Genomic DNA, 16,016 nt, shown 5'->3' on the forward strand with positions numbered 1-16,016 from the left:
TTCCCTTCCCCTCTTTGATCTACCCAGAGGGGTCATGGGGACTATGGCAGTGGAGAGGCGATACACCTATTACCATTTGAGCACCCCATTTGAGATAGGAGCAGGCCCACCTTACCGAAGAGGTGGAAGGGGATCATTGGCACTGTGTTTTGTATTTTTTTTTAAGGGGGAGGGGCTTAATTTTGGCCTCTCATGCATTCACCCCCTCCCCTGTACATTCACCCCCTGCCCCCTTTCTCCATTGCAGGGGATAGCTCTTATGTTCCCCTCTTCTGGTGACGGCAATTTTTTTTTTCCGGCTGTTCGAGAGCAGTTGAGTCCTTGAAGGTTCAGTGCATTGAACGCACCAGACGCAGGCTATCTGTGTGAGGCCCGCACCTGGCGTAACATCCCCCATCCATTGGATATTGTCCGTGAATAAAAATAAAGCAGGTGTACAAGTTGAGTCAGTTTGGAGGCTTCGGCCTAGTCACATAGGCCTCTCTTCCTCCTTTAGCAACTCTCCCCCAACAGGGGGGTATAATTTATTGGATCAAAATTTCATATCTTTCCCTACATCCCATTAAATAACTGCCCCATCTTGTTTTTTTTTTGTTTTTTTGACCCTGTTTCCCCCATGACATAGGCAGAAGTTAAAGTCCAGGTGTCACAGTCCTGAATGTTGATCTTGGGAGCAGTTTCTAAAGCCTGAGGAGGAGAAGGGGCATGGGGAGACTGGGTAGTTCCTTTCTGGCCCCCTCATAATAACAAGTTGTTTCATCTACCCCCATCCCCTGCCATAAGGCAAAATCCAGCTCAGGCTTGGTAGGCCCAGATAGCCAATGTTGCTGTTCGCGAGAGGAAGGGGTAGACGGGGCAACGTATGGGTAGAGGGAGAGATGCCTGGTACCACTATACCCTTGTGGTTGAATGCGGGTGGGGCAGGGTATTGTTGTGAGCAGTGGTGGGGAATGTATTGAAGGGATGTAAAGAGGGTAGGCCCGAGATGGTGCTTGGAGCCATGACAGAGCCAGGAGGTGGAGGTGGCGGTGGAAGTGGAGCGTCCTCAGGGGCCCTTCTTAACGCCAGTGTATAGTCGGGAGGGCAAGCTGGGCGCAATATATCATGTGGCCTTAGAGGCTCAAGATCAGGAGCTCCTCCAGCCCTCTTGATCTGAAGGGACATCAGTTCTTCTTCCGGTCCATGATGTGCCAGGTCATTGCCGGGAGCTCCTCCTCGCCCGGGACTGTGTCGCCTTTGTCGGAGTTCATGACGCCGATCTCTCTTGTAATAAAGAGCAGCAAAGGCCAGGATGTTGAGGAAGAGAAGAGAAGCTCCGACCGCTACGGTCACACTCAACTCAGTTGAATAGTCACGGGAGTCACCAGGGAAAGGGGGGTATCGAGGTCTTTCCACTGGTCCACCAGTCGAATCATAGTCTTCAGGTGGAAGTGTGGCATGCGGTCGCCGGGTGGTACTGCCGCCGGTTATTCTGGTACCAGGTGGCCAGCGGGTGCTGTAGGGGGGTAATTTCGTGGTGGTTGAAGGATGCTGAACCGTGTTCAGGTTGTGAAGGTGGGGGACTAATTCCAACCAGAAGGCAACCTTATTGGCGCGGTAATTGTCCCGCACCCGAGGCTTTAGGCCAATGTGTAGGTACTGCTTCTCTTTAGGGTTAAACTTTGTCCATACCACCTCCTCAAAGCGGTTGGGTTTTGTGTGGATGAATTTGGTGTCCTGAGGTACCGGATGGTTGGGATCCCTAAAAATAAAGAGAAGACAAGAGATAAGAAAGATGCAGTTTTGGATCATACCACACAGGAGAACAAACATTACAATTTATTTATTGGTTTTAAAGGATACAGTATGTATAGCCAAAACTTTGATTTTTTTTTTGGTTTTGGATGGCTGGGAGGATTGGAGGAGGTCTGTGACTCCAATAGTGCTTTCAGAATCCCTGCCAGGACTACTATTACTTCCTGCAGAATCCCTGCCAGAACTTCCAATGGTACTCACAGAATTTTTGCCAAGGCTTCCAAAGTGTTCCCAGTAACTACAATGGCCATGACCAAAGGGGTATTTAAAGTGGTTGTTAACCCACTATACTATGATCATAAGTTAAATAACGCTATGTGTTCCTGTGCCTGTGCTATATAAAAAAAATGCAGATTATAACTTATCTCAGAGTGTCTTCCGGTGCTCACGTGACTCCTCGGCTCTCTCCTCTGCCCGGCTAACAGCTATAGCGGGCGAGGCCGAGCACTCCTGCTGACGTCAGCTGGGGAGGAGGGGAGGAGAGAGAAGAGAGTGCCGAGGAGCCACGTGAGCGCCGGGAGATGCTCTGATATAAGGTATAATCTGCATTTTTTTGTATAAAGCACAGTCACAGGGACACATAGCGTTATATAACAGAGGGGATGGCGTGATTATAGTATAGATATGAGAGCAGCAGGAGGGGAAGATTGCGGAGTGGACGGAGCTGACAAATAGGGAGGAGAGGGGGAAGGAGGACACAGGAGAGCAGAGAGGAGAGCTGCAGATGACGGAAGCATGTAAACTGACCACGGTGTCAGGGCTTAGAAGCCATGATAAACCGTGGTCAGTTTACAGGGGGGAGGGTATGCCCAGGCAGGATCAGCCAGGTATTTCAGGTGATAAATGGGGCCAAATTACACAGCACAAGCACTGTGCTGTATAACATGCTTTAAGGGAACAGGATCTGTTTTTTTTTTTTTTTTTTAGGGTAACAAACACTTTAAGCTCCCATCTTTGAAGTGGCTAGTGTTGTGTCTTATTGCTAGCTACTTTAGAGCTAAAGAGCTATGAAACTTGCATGCCAGTTGCTCATTTGTTGCAGAACCAGGTAAAATTGACTACTCTCTTGTTTGCTGCTGCCTAGGCCTCTGTTTGAACCTGACTACTCTCTCCCCTGCTGCCTGGCTTGACCCCTGCCTGGACCTCACTACTCTCTTGACTGCAGCACTGTAAGCAGCCTCTCCATTCCAGCTCCACCTTGCAGCAAAGTAAAGCAGGACCATTCCACTCCAGGACCATCTCCACCATCAGGAGCTTGGTTGAGGATCAACTGTCCCCTAAATTCCATGCCTTGGGTGAGCCTGTGTAACCTGCCAGGGGGTACTGGAACATTGGAAGAGCACAATTACCTAAAATGTCTTTGTGTGCTGTAGCATTATAGAACCTTTCACTGGAAACACCTGAACTCCATTATTTTGAGGGGAGCGCAAAATAGTTCTGGACATGGGTAGGGTACATTAAAGGTAAGACAAGATCTGGTCCCTCAGCTGGCAGGGGAAACAGAACTGTTCCAGCATTATATTTTTGGTTTAACCACTTGCCGACCAGTCACGTTGACTGTACTGCGGCAAAGTGGCTCGTTCCCGTCCAGCGATGTAGACCTACGTCGCTGGACTCCTCCCCTTGTGGGCGGCGCGCGCGCGCCGCCGGAGGCTCGCTCCCGCTGTATTCAGTCACAGCGGGAGTCGGGCCAGGGGAAGAGCGGCAGTGATCGCCGCCGCTCTTCCCCGATCGTCAGGGAATCGAGTCTGGAGATCTGCCCACTTGTGTAAACAGAGCGGGCGGATCTCCTAAGTGACAGGCAGGGTCAGATTGCAGGATTCAGCATAGCTGAACATGCGATCTGTCCCTGTGTCACTCAGTCACCTCTCCCCACACACGTCAGTAAGCACCAGGCATACATTAACCCCTCCCTCTCCAATAAAATTAACCCCTTCCCTGCCAGTGTCATTTTTACAGTAACAGTGCATATTTATAGCACTGATTACTGTAGTAATGTCACCGGTACCCCCAAAAGTGTCAAAAATGTCAGTCAAGGGTCCGATCTATCCGCCACAATGTCGCAGTCCGGCAAAATAAAATCAAAAGTCGCCGCCATTACTCGTTAAAAAAAAAACACCAAAAACGACAGAAATCTTTCCCTTAGTTAGTAAACGCAATAACTTTTGCGCAAACCAATCAAAATGCACTTATTGTGATTTTTTTTTACCAAACATAGGTAGCAGAAAACAAATTTGGCCAAAAATTTTAAAAAATTTAGATTTTTTAATTTTTTGGGGGGGAATTTCATATAAAAAAATGTGAAAAATATTATTTTTTCACAATTTAAGCTATTTTTTTGTTTATAGCGCAAAAAGTAAAAATCGCACAGGTGATCAAATACCACCAAAAGAAAGCTCTGTTTGTGGGAAAAAAAAGGACGTAAATTTCGTTTGGGTACGGCTTCGCACGACCGCGCAATTGTCAGTTAAAGTCGCACAGTGCCGAATCGCAAAATATGGCCTGGTCAGTAATGGGGTAAAACCTTCCGGTCATAAAGCGGTTAAAAATACGCTCATTGAGAATTTTTTTGTCAAAGACATGTAGCTAAATACATTTTGGCCTAAATATATGACAAAAATTGAATATATTGGATATTTTTTAACTGTCAAAGTAGAAAAATATTGTTATTTTTTCAAAATTGTCACATTTTTTAATTAATATCGCAAAAAATGAAAATCGCACAGGTGATCAAATACAGCCAAAAGAAAGCTCTGTTTGTGGGAAAAAAAGGACGTAAATTTCGTTCGGGTACGGCGTTGCATGACTGCGCAATTGTCAGTTAAATTGGCACAGTGCCGAATCGCAAAAAGTGGCCCAGACGTAAGACAGCGAAATCCTCCGGTGGTAAAGTGGTTAAAGGACGGTACTTTATAAGGAGGAACACGTTTTCATTAGTACATAGTACCTTCACTTGCTTGGTTCCCTTTTTTTTTTTTTTTTAAATCCAGCTTCAAAGCTGAAAGGTTTTCCTTACGGATATGATCGTTCTCCTTAAAACACTATGAATCTAAGGCAGTCTTTCTCAACCAGAGTTCAGTGACACTAAAGAGTTCCTCCAGAGGTTTCTAGGGTTGCTTGAGCAAAGAGCAACTTCCGCAACTTAGATGAGTAACCACTGACACCAATAAGTTATAAGCTTTAACCACTTTACCACCGGAGGATTTTGCTGTCTTACGTCCAGGCCACTTTTTGCGATTTGGCACTGTGCGACTTTAACTGACAATTGCGCGGTCATGCAACGCCGTACCCAAACTAAATTTACGTCTTTTTTTTCACACAAACAGAGCTTTCTTTTGGTGGTATTTGATCACCTGTGCGGTTTTTACTTTTTTCGCTATAAACAAAAAAATAGCGACAATTTTGAAAAAATAACAATATTTTTCACATTTTTTTATATGAAATTCCCCCCCAAAAAAATGTAAAAATCTAAATTTTTTATCATTTTAGGCCAATTTGTTTTCTGCTACATATTTTTGGTAAAAAAAATCACAATAAGCGTATTTTGATTTGTTTGCGCAAAAGTTATTGCGTTTACTAACTAAGGGAAAGATTTCTGTCGTTTTTGTTTTTTTTTTAAAGAGCAATGGCGGCGATCTGCGATTTTTTTTGCGTGACTGCGACATTGCGGCGGACAGATCGGACCCTTGACTGACATTTTTAAAGCGGTTGTATCCCGCTTTTTGACACTTTTACCTACAGGTAAGCCTATAATAAGGCTTACCTGTAGGTACAAATAATATCTCCTAAACCGGCACGGTTTAGGAGATATTTACAGTGCATGCAGCCGCTCGCGCGAGCGGCGCATGCGCTCTGAAGGTCCGGGGGGGACCTTCAATTAACTTGCCGGGAGCTTGCCGGAAAAATCACTCCCGCGCGCATGCGCGGGAGTGACGTCATCGCGGCTCCAGCCAATCAGCGCGCTGGAGCCGTCTCTTCCGGCCAATCAGCGCACCGGAGCCGCCGAACCCGGAAGAGATGACGAGGGATCATGGCAGCGCCCGCATCGATGTCCGGGGGTCCGTGTCGGGGCTTCGTTTTAAGGTAAGTTAAACATAATGGGCTAGTATGCGATGCATACTAGCTCATTATGCCTTTGTCTTGCAGGTTTTTTTTTTTTTTTTTTTTTTTTTTTTTTAATAGGGTTTACAACCGCTTTAACACTTTTGGGGATACCAGTGACATTACTACAGTAATCAGTGCTATAAAAATGCACTGTTACTGTAAAAATGACACTGGCAGGGAAGGGGTTAATTTTTATTGGTGATCAAGGGGTTAATGTATGCCTGGTGCTTACTGACGTGTGTGGGGGGAGGGGACTGAGTGACACAGGGACAGATCGCAGGTTCAGCTATGCTGAACCCTGCAATCTGACCCTGTCTGTCACTTAGGAGATCCGCCCACTTTGTTTACACAACGGGCGGATCTCCACACTCGATCCCCGACGATCGGGGAAGAGCGGCGGTGATCACCGCCTCTCCTCCCCTGGCCCGACTACCGCTGTGACTGAATACAGTGGGAGCGAGCCTCCGGCGGCGCGCGCGCGCCGCCGAGAGAGGGGAATGTCTGGCGACGTAGGTCTACGAGCCACTTTGCCGCAGTACAGCTCTAGTGAGTAGCGGTAAAGTGGTTAAGAAAAGAGCAACTTCTGCAACTTAGATGAGTAACCACTGACACCAATTACCTTTAAGCTATCTCAACGGGTAAGATTCTTCCCAATGGCCATCAATGTAAGGAGCATACTTCTCACTGACTAACGTACCATGAGCTGTAGATAAAGTAATTATTAGCAGGGGTTTCTTAAGCCTGGAAAGTTATTCCAAGGGTTCCTCTGTGTTGAAAAGATTCAGAAAGACTGGTCTAAGATGTGCTCAGTCCCGTTTTGAATAATGCAGTGCTTTTATATAGAATACGCTACACAGATAATAAGCAGATATGACTTTCTTCACAATATTTCATTATTAGACTTAGCTTGGCAGCTTCCCATATTGCAGCGTTTTCCAGATCTTGCCTAGGCTCTATGCCATCATCACAATCTTTGCAGTAGCTACATAACATCTGAGAGTTGTGCTATCCTCCTACACTGCCAGAACATTGCTTTAACTAAAACAGCTATAAATGTCGGTTTCATCTCCTCCGTTGGCCACCAGACTTACATTACCTACACCCACAAGGGTATTGTGAATGTAAACCCTTCTCTGTTTGCTCAGAATGCATTATGATAGAGCTAGGATCCAATCAGAAGACTATAGATTAGGCTGGAATTATGATATGGCCCATCCCCATGCCACATGTACCCAATTAGTTGCTCAGTCAGTTGTCTTAACCACTTAAGCCACAAGTTAAAAGCAGTATTTTTTCCTAGAAAACTACTTAGAACCCCCAAACATTATATATATATATATATATATATATATATTTTTTTTTAGCAAAGACTCTGAAGAATAAAATGTCGGTCATTGCAAAATTTTTTGTCGGTATTTGCGCAGCGGTCTTTAAAACGCCATTTTTTGGGAAAAATTTAGAAAAATCACATTTGACTGCATTTAAAAAATACTAAACAGTAAAGTTAGCCCATTTTTTTTTGTATATTGTGAAAGATGATGTCACGCCGAGTAAATAGATACCCAACATGTTACGGTTTAAAATTGCGCCCCCCCCCGTGGGATGGCGACAAACTACGGTCAATAGAAATCTCAATAGGCGACGCTTTAAATTTATTTAACGGTTACCGGTTTAGAGTTAGAGTGTAGCTCTTTTTTTTTAAATTATTGCCCACGCTCTGGCGATCGCGGCGATACCTCACATGTGTGGTTTGAACAGCGATTTCATTCTCGGCTCGACTCCCGTGTACGTTTTTTTTTCGTGCGCGAGCTAACGGTGACGGGGGCGGCTAACATTTTTTTTTTTCCTATTTATTTATTTATTTTTTTTAACTTTATTACAGGTTTTTAAAAAAAAAAAAAAATCTGATCACTTTTATTGCTGTCACAAGCAATGTAAACATCCCTTGTGACACCAATATGCAGTGACAGGTACTCTTTATGGAGGGATCGAGGGTCTAAAAGACCCTAGACCCCTCCACTACACTTTCATGTATGCAAAACGCTGAAAACGGCGTTTTTGCATACAGCCGTTTTTTAAATTTGCCGCCTTTTGCAGCAGAGTAACCCGGGAGTGACGTCATGGACGCCGCCTCCGTGTTACGTCATCGGAGACCCGATCGAAGCCGTTTCCGGCATTCATCGGGACTCCATCCAGTCGGCGGACGTACCGGCTGGGTGCTCGGGGCTCCTGGTGGGACGGGAGCCCCGAGCAAAGTCACAGAAGGCGGCGGGAGGGGGGGGAGACCTCCCCTTCCGCTCACCCAGGTAATGATCGAGCGGCTCCCAAGCCGCAACGGTCGTTACCGATGGAAAGCCGACCGTCGACACTAAACCACGGTACTGGGATGGTGTCTCTAGCTAGAGGCATCATCCCGGTATACTACCGCAAAGTCTGCGCAAAGTATGTTCAAACACTGCTATATGCTACATGTATAGTTCTACACTAGGAGTCTCCAAAATTTCTAAAAGAAGACCCAGTTTACTATTCTTCACACTTTAGAGGGGATGGACTTTGGCCAATAGGAGTAAAAAATGTCTTGGTGTCGATAACGATGTCCCTTCATTGGTTTCCATGAGATAAATAGTACACCGTTATTGGAATCAGTAGGAGGAATATTGTCCCATCATTGGTCTAATTGGGAAGAATAGTGATCCATCATTGGTGTCAGTGGGAGAAACAGCACCCTATCATTGGTGTCAGTGGGAGAAATAGTGTCTCGTTATTGGTGTCAGTGGGAGGAATAGTGTCCCATCATTGGCGTCAGTGGGAGGAGTAGTGATCCATTGATGGTGTCAGTGGGAGAAATAGCATCCCATCATTGGTGTCAGCAGGATGAATAGTGCTCCATCATTGGTGTCAGTGGGAGGAATAGTGCCCCATCATTGGTGTCAGTGGGGGGAATAGTGCCCCATCATTGGTATCAGTGGGAGGAATAGTGCCCCATCATTGGTGTCAGTGGGAGGAATAGTGCCCCATCATTGGTGTCAGTGGGAGGAATAGTGCCCCATCATTGGTATCAGTGGGAGGAATAGTGCCCCATCATTGGTGTCAGTGGGAGGAATTGTGCCCCATCATTGGTGTCAGTGGGAGGAATAGTGCCCCATCATTGGTATCAGTGGGAGGAATAGTGTCCCATCATTGCTGTCAGTGTGAGGAATAGTGCTCCATCATTGGTATCAGTGGGAGGAATAGTGCCCCATCATTGGTGTCAGTGTGAGGAATAGTGCCCCATCATTGGTGTCAGTGGGAGGAATTGTGCCCCATCATTGGTGTCAGTGGGAGGAATAGTGCCCCATCATTGGTGTCTGTGGAAGGAATAGTGCCCCATCATTGGTGTCAGTGGGAGGAATTGTGCCCCATCATTGGTGTCAGTGGGAGGAATAGTGCCCCATCATTGGTGTCAGTGTGAGGAATAATGCCCCATCATTGGTGTCAGCGGGAGGAGTAGTGATCCATCGATGGTGTCAGTGGGAGAAATATGAATGATGTAGAGAAGAGAGGGCTGCAGATAAACAGGTACATCTTATGTAGGAGGATTTGCTTCATCTCTGTTTATCACCTGAGGCCAGTCACTGCACTGGGTATATGAGACAGCTTACAACCACTTTAATGGCAGCATGCTTCATTTACTGCCTGCTGCTAAGAGCCATCACTGAAAGGAGAAACTAAGCACTTTCCCCCATTAATAGTTGGAAGTGGGATGATATTGTGCCCATCAGCCAAAACATTTATTAGCAGCAGGATAAAGTTCTTTTATAATACAAGTGAATGGACACAAGCCAGCATTGAATTTATGTTCAATACTGTGGGCAATGAGAGATATATATCAAACACCTAACATCCTCCTTGGTGTTGTGAAAACCGGGAATTAGATTTCTCTGCCATCACCAATTGCTGGTAATGTCCAATGTTTGAATCCCACCTAGGAAACTATCTGCATGGGGTTTGTATGTTCTTTCTGGTTTTATATGGGTGTCCTCCTGTTGGTTGGTTGCCATTATAGGGCATTTTTAGGGGGTCCCCTCTTTCTGGTTGCCAGCTAACTGACTTTTCATTCTTGGTCCTTATGGATAGGCTATAAATAGAAAGGTGGGTAGAGCTAAGGGGAGGGATGTGCATACCGCATAGCAAGTGGAGGCTGGATGGGATGTTGTGAGTAGCCCAATTGGAGTCTTCCCTATAGGGATGGATGTTCTCCCAAGTAGAGACAATTTGGAGCAGGATATCCATTAGTGGGCAGAAGAACTGATTATGGGACATTATGCAAGTAGCCCAACTGGGGCCTTCCCTCTGGGGATGGATTTTCTCTCAAGTAGAGAGAATTTGGAGCAGGGTATTCATTAGCGGGCAGAAAAACTGATTATGGGACATTATGCAAGTCGCCCAACTGGGGTCTTCCCTATGGGGATGGATGTTCTTCCAAGTAGAGACAATTTGGAGCAGGATATCCATTAGTGGGCAGAAGAACTGATTATGGGACATTATGCAAGTAGCCCAACTGGGGCTTTCCCTCTGGGGATGGATTTTCTCTCAAGTAGAGAGAATTTGGAGCAGGGTATTCATTAGTGGGCAGAAGAACTGATTATGGGACATTATGCAAGTAGCCCAACTGGGATCTTTCCTATAGGGATGGATGTTCTCCCAAGTAGAGACAATTTGGAGCAGGATATTCATTAGTGGGCAGAAGGACTGATTATGGGACATTATGCAAGTAGCCCAACTGAAGTTTTCCCTATGGGGATGGATGTTCTCCCAAGTAGAGACAATATGGAGGGGAGATCCATTAGTGGGCAGAAGAACTGCTTATGGGACATTATGCCAATAGCCCTACTGAGGTTTTCCCTATGGGGGTTGGATGTTCTATGTAGAGACAATATGGAGGGGGGAATCTATTAGTGGGCAGAAGAACTGATTATGGGACATTATGCGAGTAGCCCAACTGGGGTTTTCCCTATGGGGATAGATGTTCTCTCAAGTAGAGATAATTTGGAGCAGGGTATCCATTAGTGGGCAGAAGAACTGATTATGGGACATTATGTGAGTAGCCCAACTAGGGTCTTCTCCATGGTGATGGATGCTCTCCCAAGTAGAGACAGTTTGGAGAGGGGTATCTATTAGTGGGCAGAAGAACTGATTATGGGACATTAGGTGAGTAGCCCAACCGGGATCTTCCCTATGGGGATTGGTGTTCTCTCAAGTTGAGACAGTATGGAGCAGGTTATCCATTAGTGGGCAGAAGAACTGATTATGGGACATTGGGCGAGTAGCCCAACTGGGGTCTTCCCTATGGGGGATGGATGTTTTCTGTAGTAGAGACACAACATGGAGAAAGGTAACGGTTATGAGAGGATAGCTTCAAGAACTCAAACACCATAACAATGCTTGCCCTATTGGATTGACCTTTTTGTACCACTGAGGTGGAAACTGTAATCTTTATCCTTCTTTTGGAGTAAAATTCAATTTTTTTAAACCAAAACCCAACTGGATATTCTTCTGCTTTTGGGCTGGGTAAGTGAAGTGAGAAAGGTTCTCTGCATCAAAATGGAGTAGCAGTGGATGACAGGGTCTCTATGCCATGAGAAGTGACTTGGGATCTAGGGTCCCTATGTTGTGTCTTCTGGGGGCACTGGAAGAGGCCATCCTATGGAATGGGAAGACTTGTCTTGGGGAAGGAGCTCCCCTCCAGTGACCGTGCCTATCTAGATACAGTGTTTTCTGCATTGGAAGTTTATGTCCCCAACCACTTGAAACTAAAAAGAACCCAGAAGTCATTAATAGCGTGACTTCCAGCCCTGACCCTATGGGACACAGGCCTTTCACTTAATGTGGTCAGTAGGATAGCCACCTGCTGATTGGAGAATGTTTTTGGTTCTTGGATTTGTAGTTTTATTCTGAAATATAAAGCCCCAGTGCTTCAGAGGAGGAACATGTAGATGGGATGCAGCATGATGTGGCGGCAATGACACACACAGTCCAAGTGCAAAATATAAAGAACTTGTATTGAAGTAATGAAAGACAGCTCCCAACAAACCTGGAGGGAAGACAGCCCAACTGGGAACACTGACGGGTCCCAACAGTGTGACGAGAGCAGGTTTTAGCCGAACAGACAGCGCCTGTTAGGAGGGGTAGAATGCGGCCTGGCCATCTCTGTGCCCAAGCTGGAAGGTGTCCAGAGAATTTGGGATCCCTATGCTTTCCCTCCTTGTGAGGAACCTTTCCCTGCCGCTAGTTCTGTCCCTAACAGACAGTTTCCCTACTCTACCCACTCGCAAAAAGCGTGCCAAACCTGGGAGCCAGGGCCGTTAATAGGCTCTGCTTGACATGCTGACTGAAGGAGAGAGCAGAGTGACAATGAGATGAGATCATTAATCTGAGGCATCTGCTTTTATTGTCTGATCACAGGCCGAGGGAAGGTCAAGGACTTAAAATCCTACTCAACTGCGGCAGAGACAAATCAGGACAGCCAGGCCATTAGCATTCTGCGAAGACAAGCTATGCATTGGTAGCCAACATACTTCTGCCATTACAGGTTTCCTTTAAATAAAGCCTTTCCTAAAAGATAAAAATGGAAGCTGCTATATGCTGAGTTTTTGGGCTTTATCTGTCATAAGTTTTCAGAGACACTACCCTGGAATAAGCATGCAGCATACAAAGTCAGTCAGTAAGAAACTAATGAAGCCAGAGGATGAGCATGACAGCCAGGCAACTAGGTTACCAATCCACAATCTAGTTTGCCAAAATTCGTATTGTGTATATAGCCAACCTGGAATGGACTGTCTGTATCTTAGTTAACAATACTGCTGATTTACTTCCATTGAGAGCTGTATAGTAATGCTATATTCTCCCACATAGATCCTGAGCCATACTGGGTACCCTCACCACTGAGAGTTAGTACCCCCACTGAGGGTGAGCAAACACCCAAGCAAGGATTAGTACCTCCACGCAAAATATTAGTAACCCCCCCCCCAAACTGAGGCTGAGTAGTCCCACCAGTGAGAGCGAGAACTTTAACAAGGGGGCCCCCCAGATCCTGGCCCCCCCCATGTGAATGGGTATCGGATACATTGTACCCCTACCCATTCACCAAAAAAGTGTACAAAAAAACCCCACAAAAGCCAGTTTTTGACAAGTCCTTTATTAAAAAATAAAAAAATAGTGCCCCCTGATGTAAATCCATCATCAACCACGTCGATAGAAAAATAGGGAAAAAAAAAAAAGAAGCTCCCGCCTCTTCACACGCCTCCCGCGTAAAAGAGCCATGACAGCTCTTTTATAGGAAAGGGGCGGGGACACCCAGTTACATCACCCTGTGGTACCGCCCCTTCTGACATCAGTAATTTATTCACTGCACCAGCGCAGTGCATTATGGGACGTCAGAAGGGGGTGGGGTGTCCCCGCTCCTTTCCAATGAAAGAGCTGCCACAGCTCAAACAGCTCATTACCCGGGAGGCATGTGAAAAGGCAGGAGCGTCTTTATTTTTTTTCTATTTTTCGGGTGCGGGGGGGTGACGTGATTGACGATGGATTTTCCTTTAGGGGACACTATTTTTTTTATTTTTATTTTTTAATAAAGGACTTGCCAAAAAACTGACTTTTGTGGGGTTTTTTTTGGTGAATGGGTAGGGGTACGATGTACCCCATATCCATTTACATAGGGGGTTGGCCGGAATCTGGGGGCCCCCTTGTTAAAGGGGGCATCCAGATTCCGATAAGCCCCCCACCCGCAAACCCCGACAACCACAGCCCAGGGTTGTTCGGAAGAGGCCATTGTCCCCATCAACATGGCACTTCAAAGCACCCTCCCCATGTTGAGGGCAAGCGGCCTGGTATGTTTCAGCAGGAGGGGGGTGCTCGCTCGTTCCCCTCCATCCTTGCCAACCAGGCTGCTCGCTCGGATAAGGGTCTGGTATGGATTTTAGGGGGGACCCTACGCCGTTTTCTTTTTAAATTTTGGTGTGGAGTTTCCCTTAAAATCTGTACCAGACCCAAAGGGCCTGCTATAGATTTTGGGGGGGGGGGGGGCCACGCCGTTCTTTTTTAAATTCTGTCATAGGGTTACCCTTAACCACTTAAATACGGGGCACTTTCACCCCTTTCCTGCCTAGACCAATTTTCAGCTTTCAGTGCTTATTGGTGTCTATGGGAAGTCTTGGTAAGCTTGACATGGCACTGCTCCCTATCTTTAAAATTGGCGTCTATGGAAAATCTCGGTCAGCTTGGCATGGCACTGCTCACAAACTATACGCGACAGGGACATAAAACTTGGGGAGCACTGAGAGGGGACCCAGGACTACAACATATCTATACATTATAAAAGTGGGGGGTGACTGCACTAAAATAACTCAACACACTATCTACTAACTACCTGCCTAACCTCTATTATCACATACTATACACGGCTGCGGTGTAAGCAGCAGCCTTATTTAGTGTGGGGTGTGGACTTGGCCCCTGAGCCATGATTGGCTAAAGGCAGCCTGCCTTTGGCCAATCATGGCTCTGACAGGACACTGTGCTGTGATCGGCCAAAGCATACAGGTCATGTGCATGCTTTGGCCAATCATCAGTAATTTATTCACTGCATCAGCGCAGTGCATTATGGGGCGCTCATCAGCGGGCAAACTTCTCACTGAGCACCCCATTTGTTTGTGTGTTCAGCGAACACATGAACAGCTGATGTTCGAGTATAACTTGCGTTCGACTCGAACATGAAGCCCATCACTACTCCCCACACTGAAGATTAGTGTACCCCCCTACTGAGGCTAAGTTTCCCCACAGTGAGGTTAAAGCCCCTACCCCTATCCAAGCTGAAGCTGGGTACTGATAGCCCTACAATCTTCCATTCCCGCACTTGCATGGCTCAAACTCATTACAAAATCCCACCAAGCTGTGGCTGGGCTTTCTATATAAATCTCTGCAATTTGGGTCATACAAGTGTGGAGGGTGTCGAATAACTTGTGGTTGTCATCTTTCAATCTGTGGAGGGTTAGGAGTAAATTGTGGACCTCATCTTTCAATGTATAGAGAGCAAGGGGTAACTTGTGGACCTCATCTTTCTACGGATGCATGCAACAGATGGAAGATAGGTGATCAATGTGGAGCTACCGAAGAAAACAACTCTCACCCAGTCTTAGCAAAGTTGGTCCAATAGGTCATGACTACTGCACTCAGCATGACATCGTTCTTGGAGAAGTTGCAGGGGAACAGGTCTGTAGCCCCCACCATGGGCACACCAAAGACGTAGGGAACTTCATCACCGTGGGCTGCTTCGCCCCATTCTGGCCTCCCCTCTGCCTGGCATCGGTGGTAAAAGGCATAGAAAAAAACAGGGGATTCGTATTCAGCGTGGAATCGAGCTGTTGCCACAGCTGGTGCCACCCACTGATGGTCTGTAAAAAGAGCCAGCAAAGTCTTCCTCCTCATGTCGCCATTGTCACGATCGGCCCAGTCAGTGTACATGAATTTGATGGTCTCTCGTAGCACGTCTTTTCCATCTGGGTAGCCATAGAGGTTGTCCACAAAATTGGACACTGTGAAGTCGAAGTAGCTGGCGGATATTCCATCCTCGCTCTCCAATGTGTCTTCTACAAATTTGAGGCCCTCTCCTTGGTTCACCCCCATCAGTATATCATAGTTTAGAAACTCTCCTTGTTCCATCAAAATCTCTGGATCATCTGGAACTACATCTCCATCCACAACAGGACCAAAGGCAATGTGGTATCGAGCCGGCTGGATGTCCTGGTCCACCAGGTCTCGGTACGGCTTCCGCCTGAGGCAGCTCACCATCTCATTATTGTCGGGATAGTCGCACCCCACCTTCGCCGCCAACATGCGAGTGTACTTCAGGGGTTCATAGTTGACGGACCAGCTAGCTATGGCTGTACCGCTCTGTGCAATGGCTTTCTGGAAGAGACCTACAGATGGAAAGAGAAGGAATATTGAGAAACAAACACCAGAGGGAGTAAGAAGTCAAGAGAAACTCAAGCCCAAACAAATTTTTTAGTTTTGGATAAATAGCATTGGGTAACAATGTCTCAAGTTTTCACTCAAATCTTTGTCTCCTTTAGGGATAATTACCC

The 16,016-nt window shown here is 46.4% G+C and overlaps 1 protein-coding gene across 2 annotated transcripts in view; it reads right to left on the bottom strand.

Moving 5' to 3' along the window:
• Positions 1 to 550: 550 nt before the first annotated feature.
• NLGN2 (neuroligin 2) overlaps positions 551 to 16,016 on the bottom strand; it is a 363,757-nt gene continuing 348,291 nt past the window's right edge. For both annotated transcript variants that reach the window (XM_082255097.1, XM_082255096.1), the window contains 2 exons: positions 15,062 to 15,851; positions 551 to 1,741 (listed from right to left, as the gene is read on the bottom strand). In XM_082255097.1, coding sequence (XP_082111223.1) covers positions 892 to 1,741; positions 15,062 to 15,851 — 1,640 coding nt within the window. In that variant the 3' untranslated portion in view covers positions 551 to 891. The remainder of the gene's footprint in view (positions 1,742 to 15,061; positions 15,852 to 16,016) is intronic.

Source organism: Pelophylax lessonae (genome assembly GCF_965119305.1).
Source record: "Pelophylax lessonae genome assembly, chromosome: 4".
Taxonomy (NCBI): domain Eukaryota; kingdom Metazoa; phylum Chordata; class Amphibia; order Anura; family Ranidae; genus Pelophylax; species Pelophylax lessonae.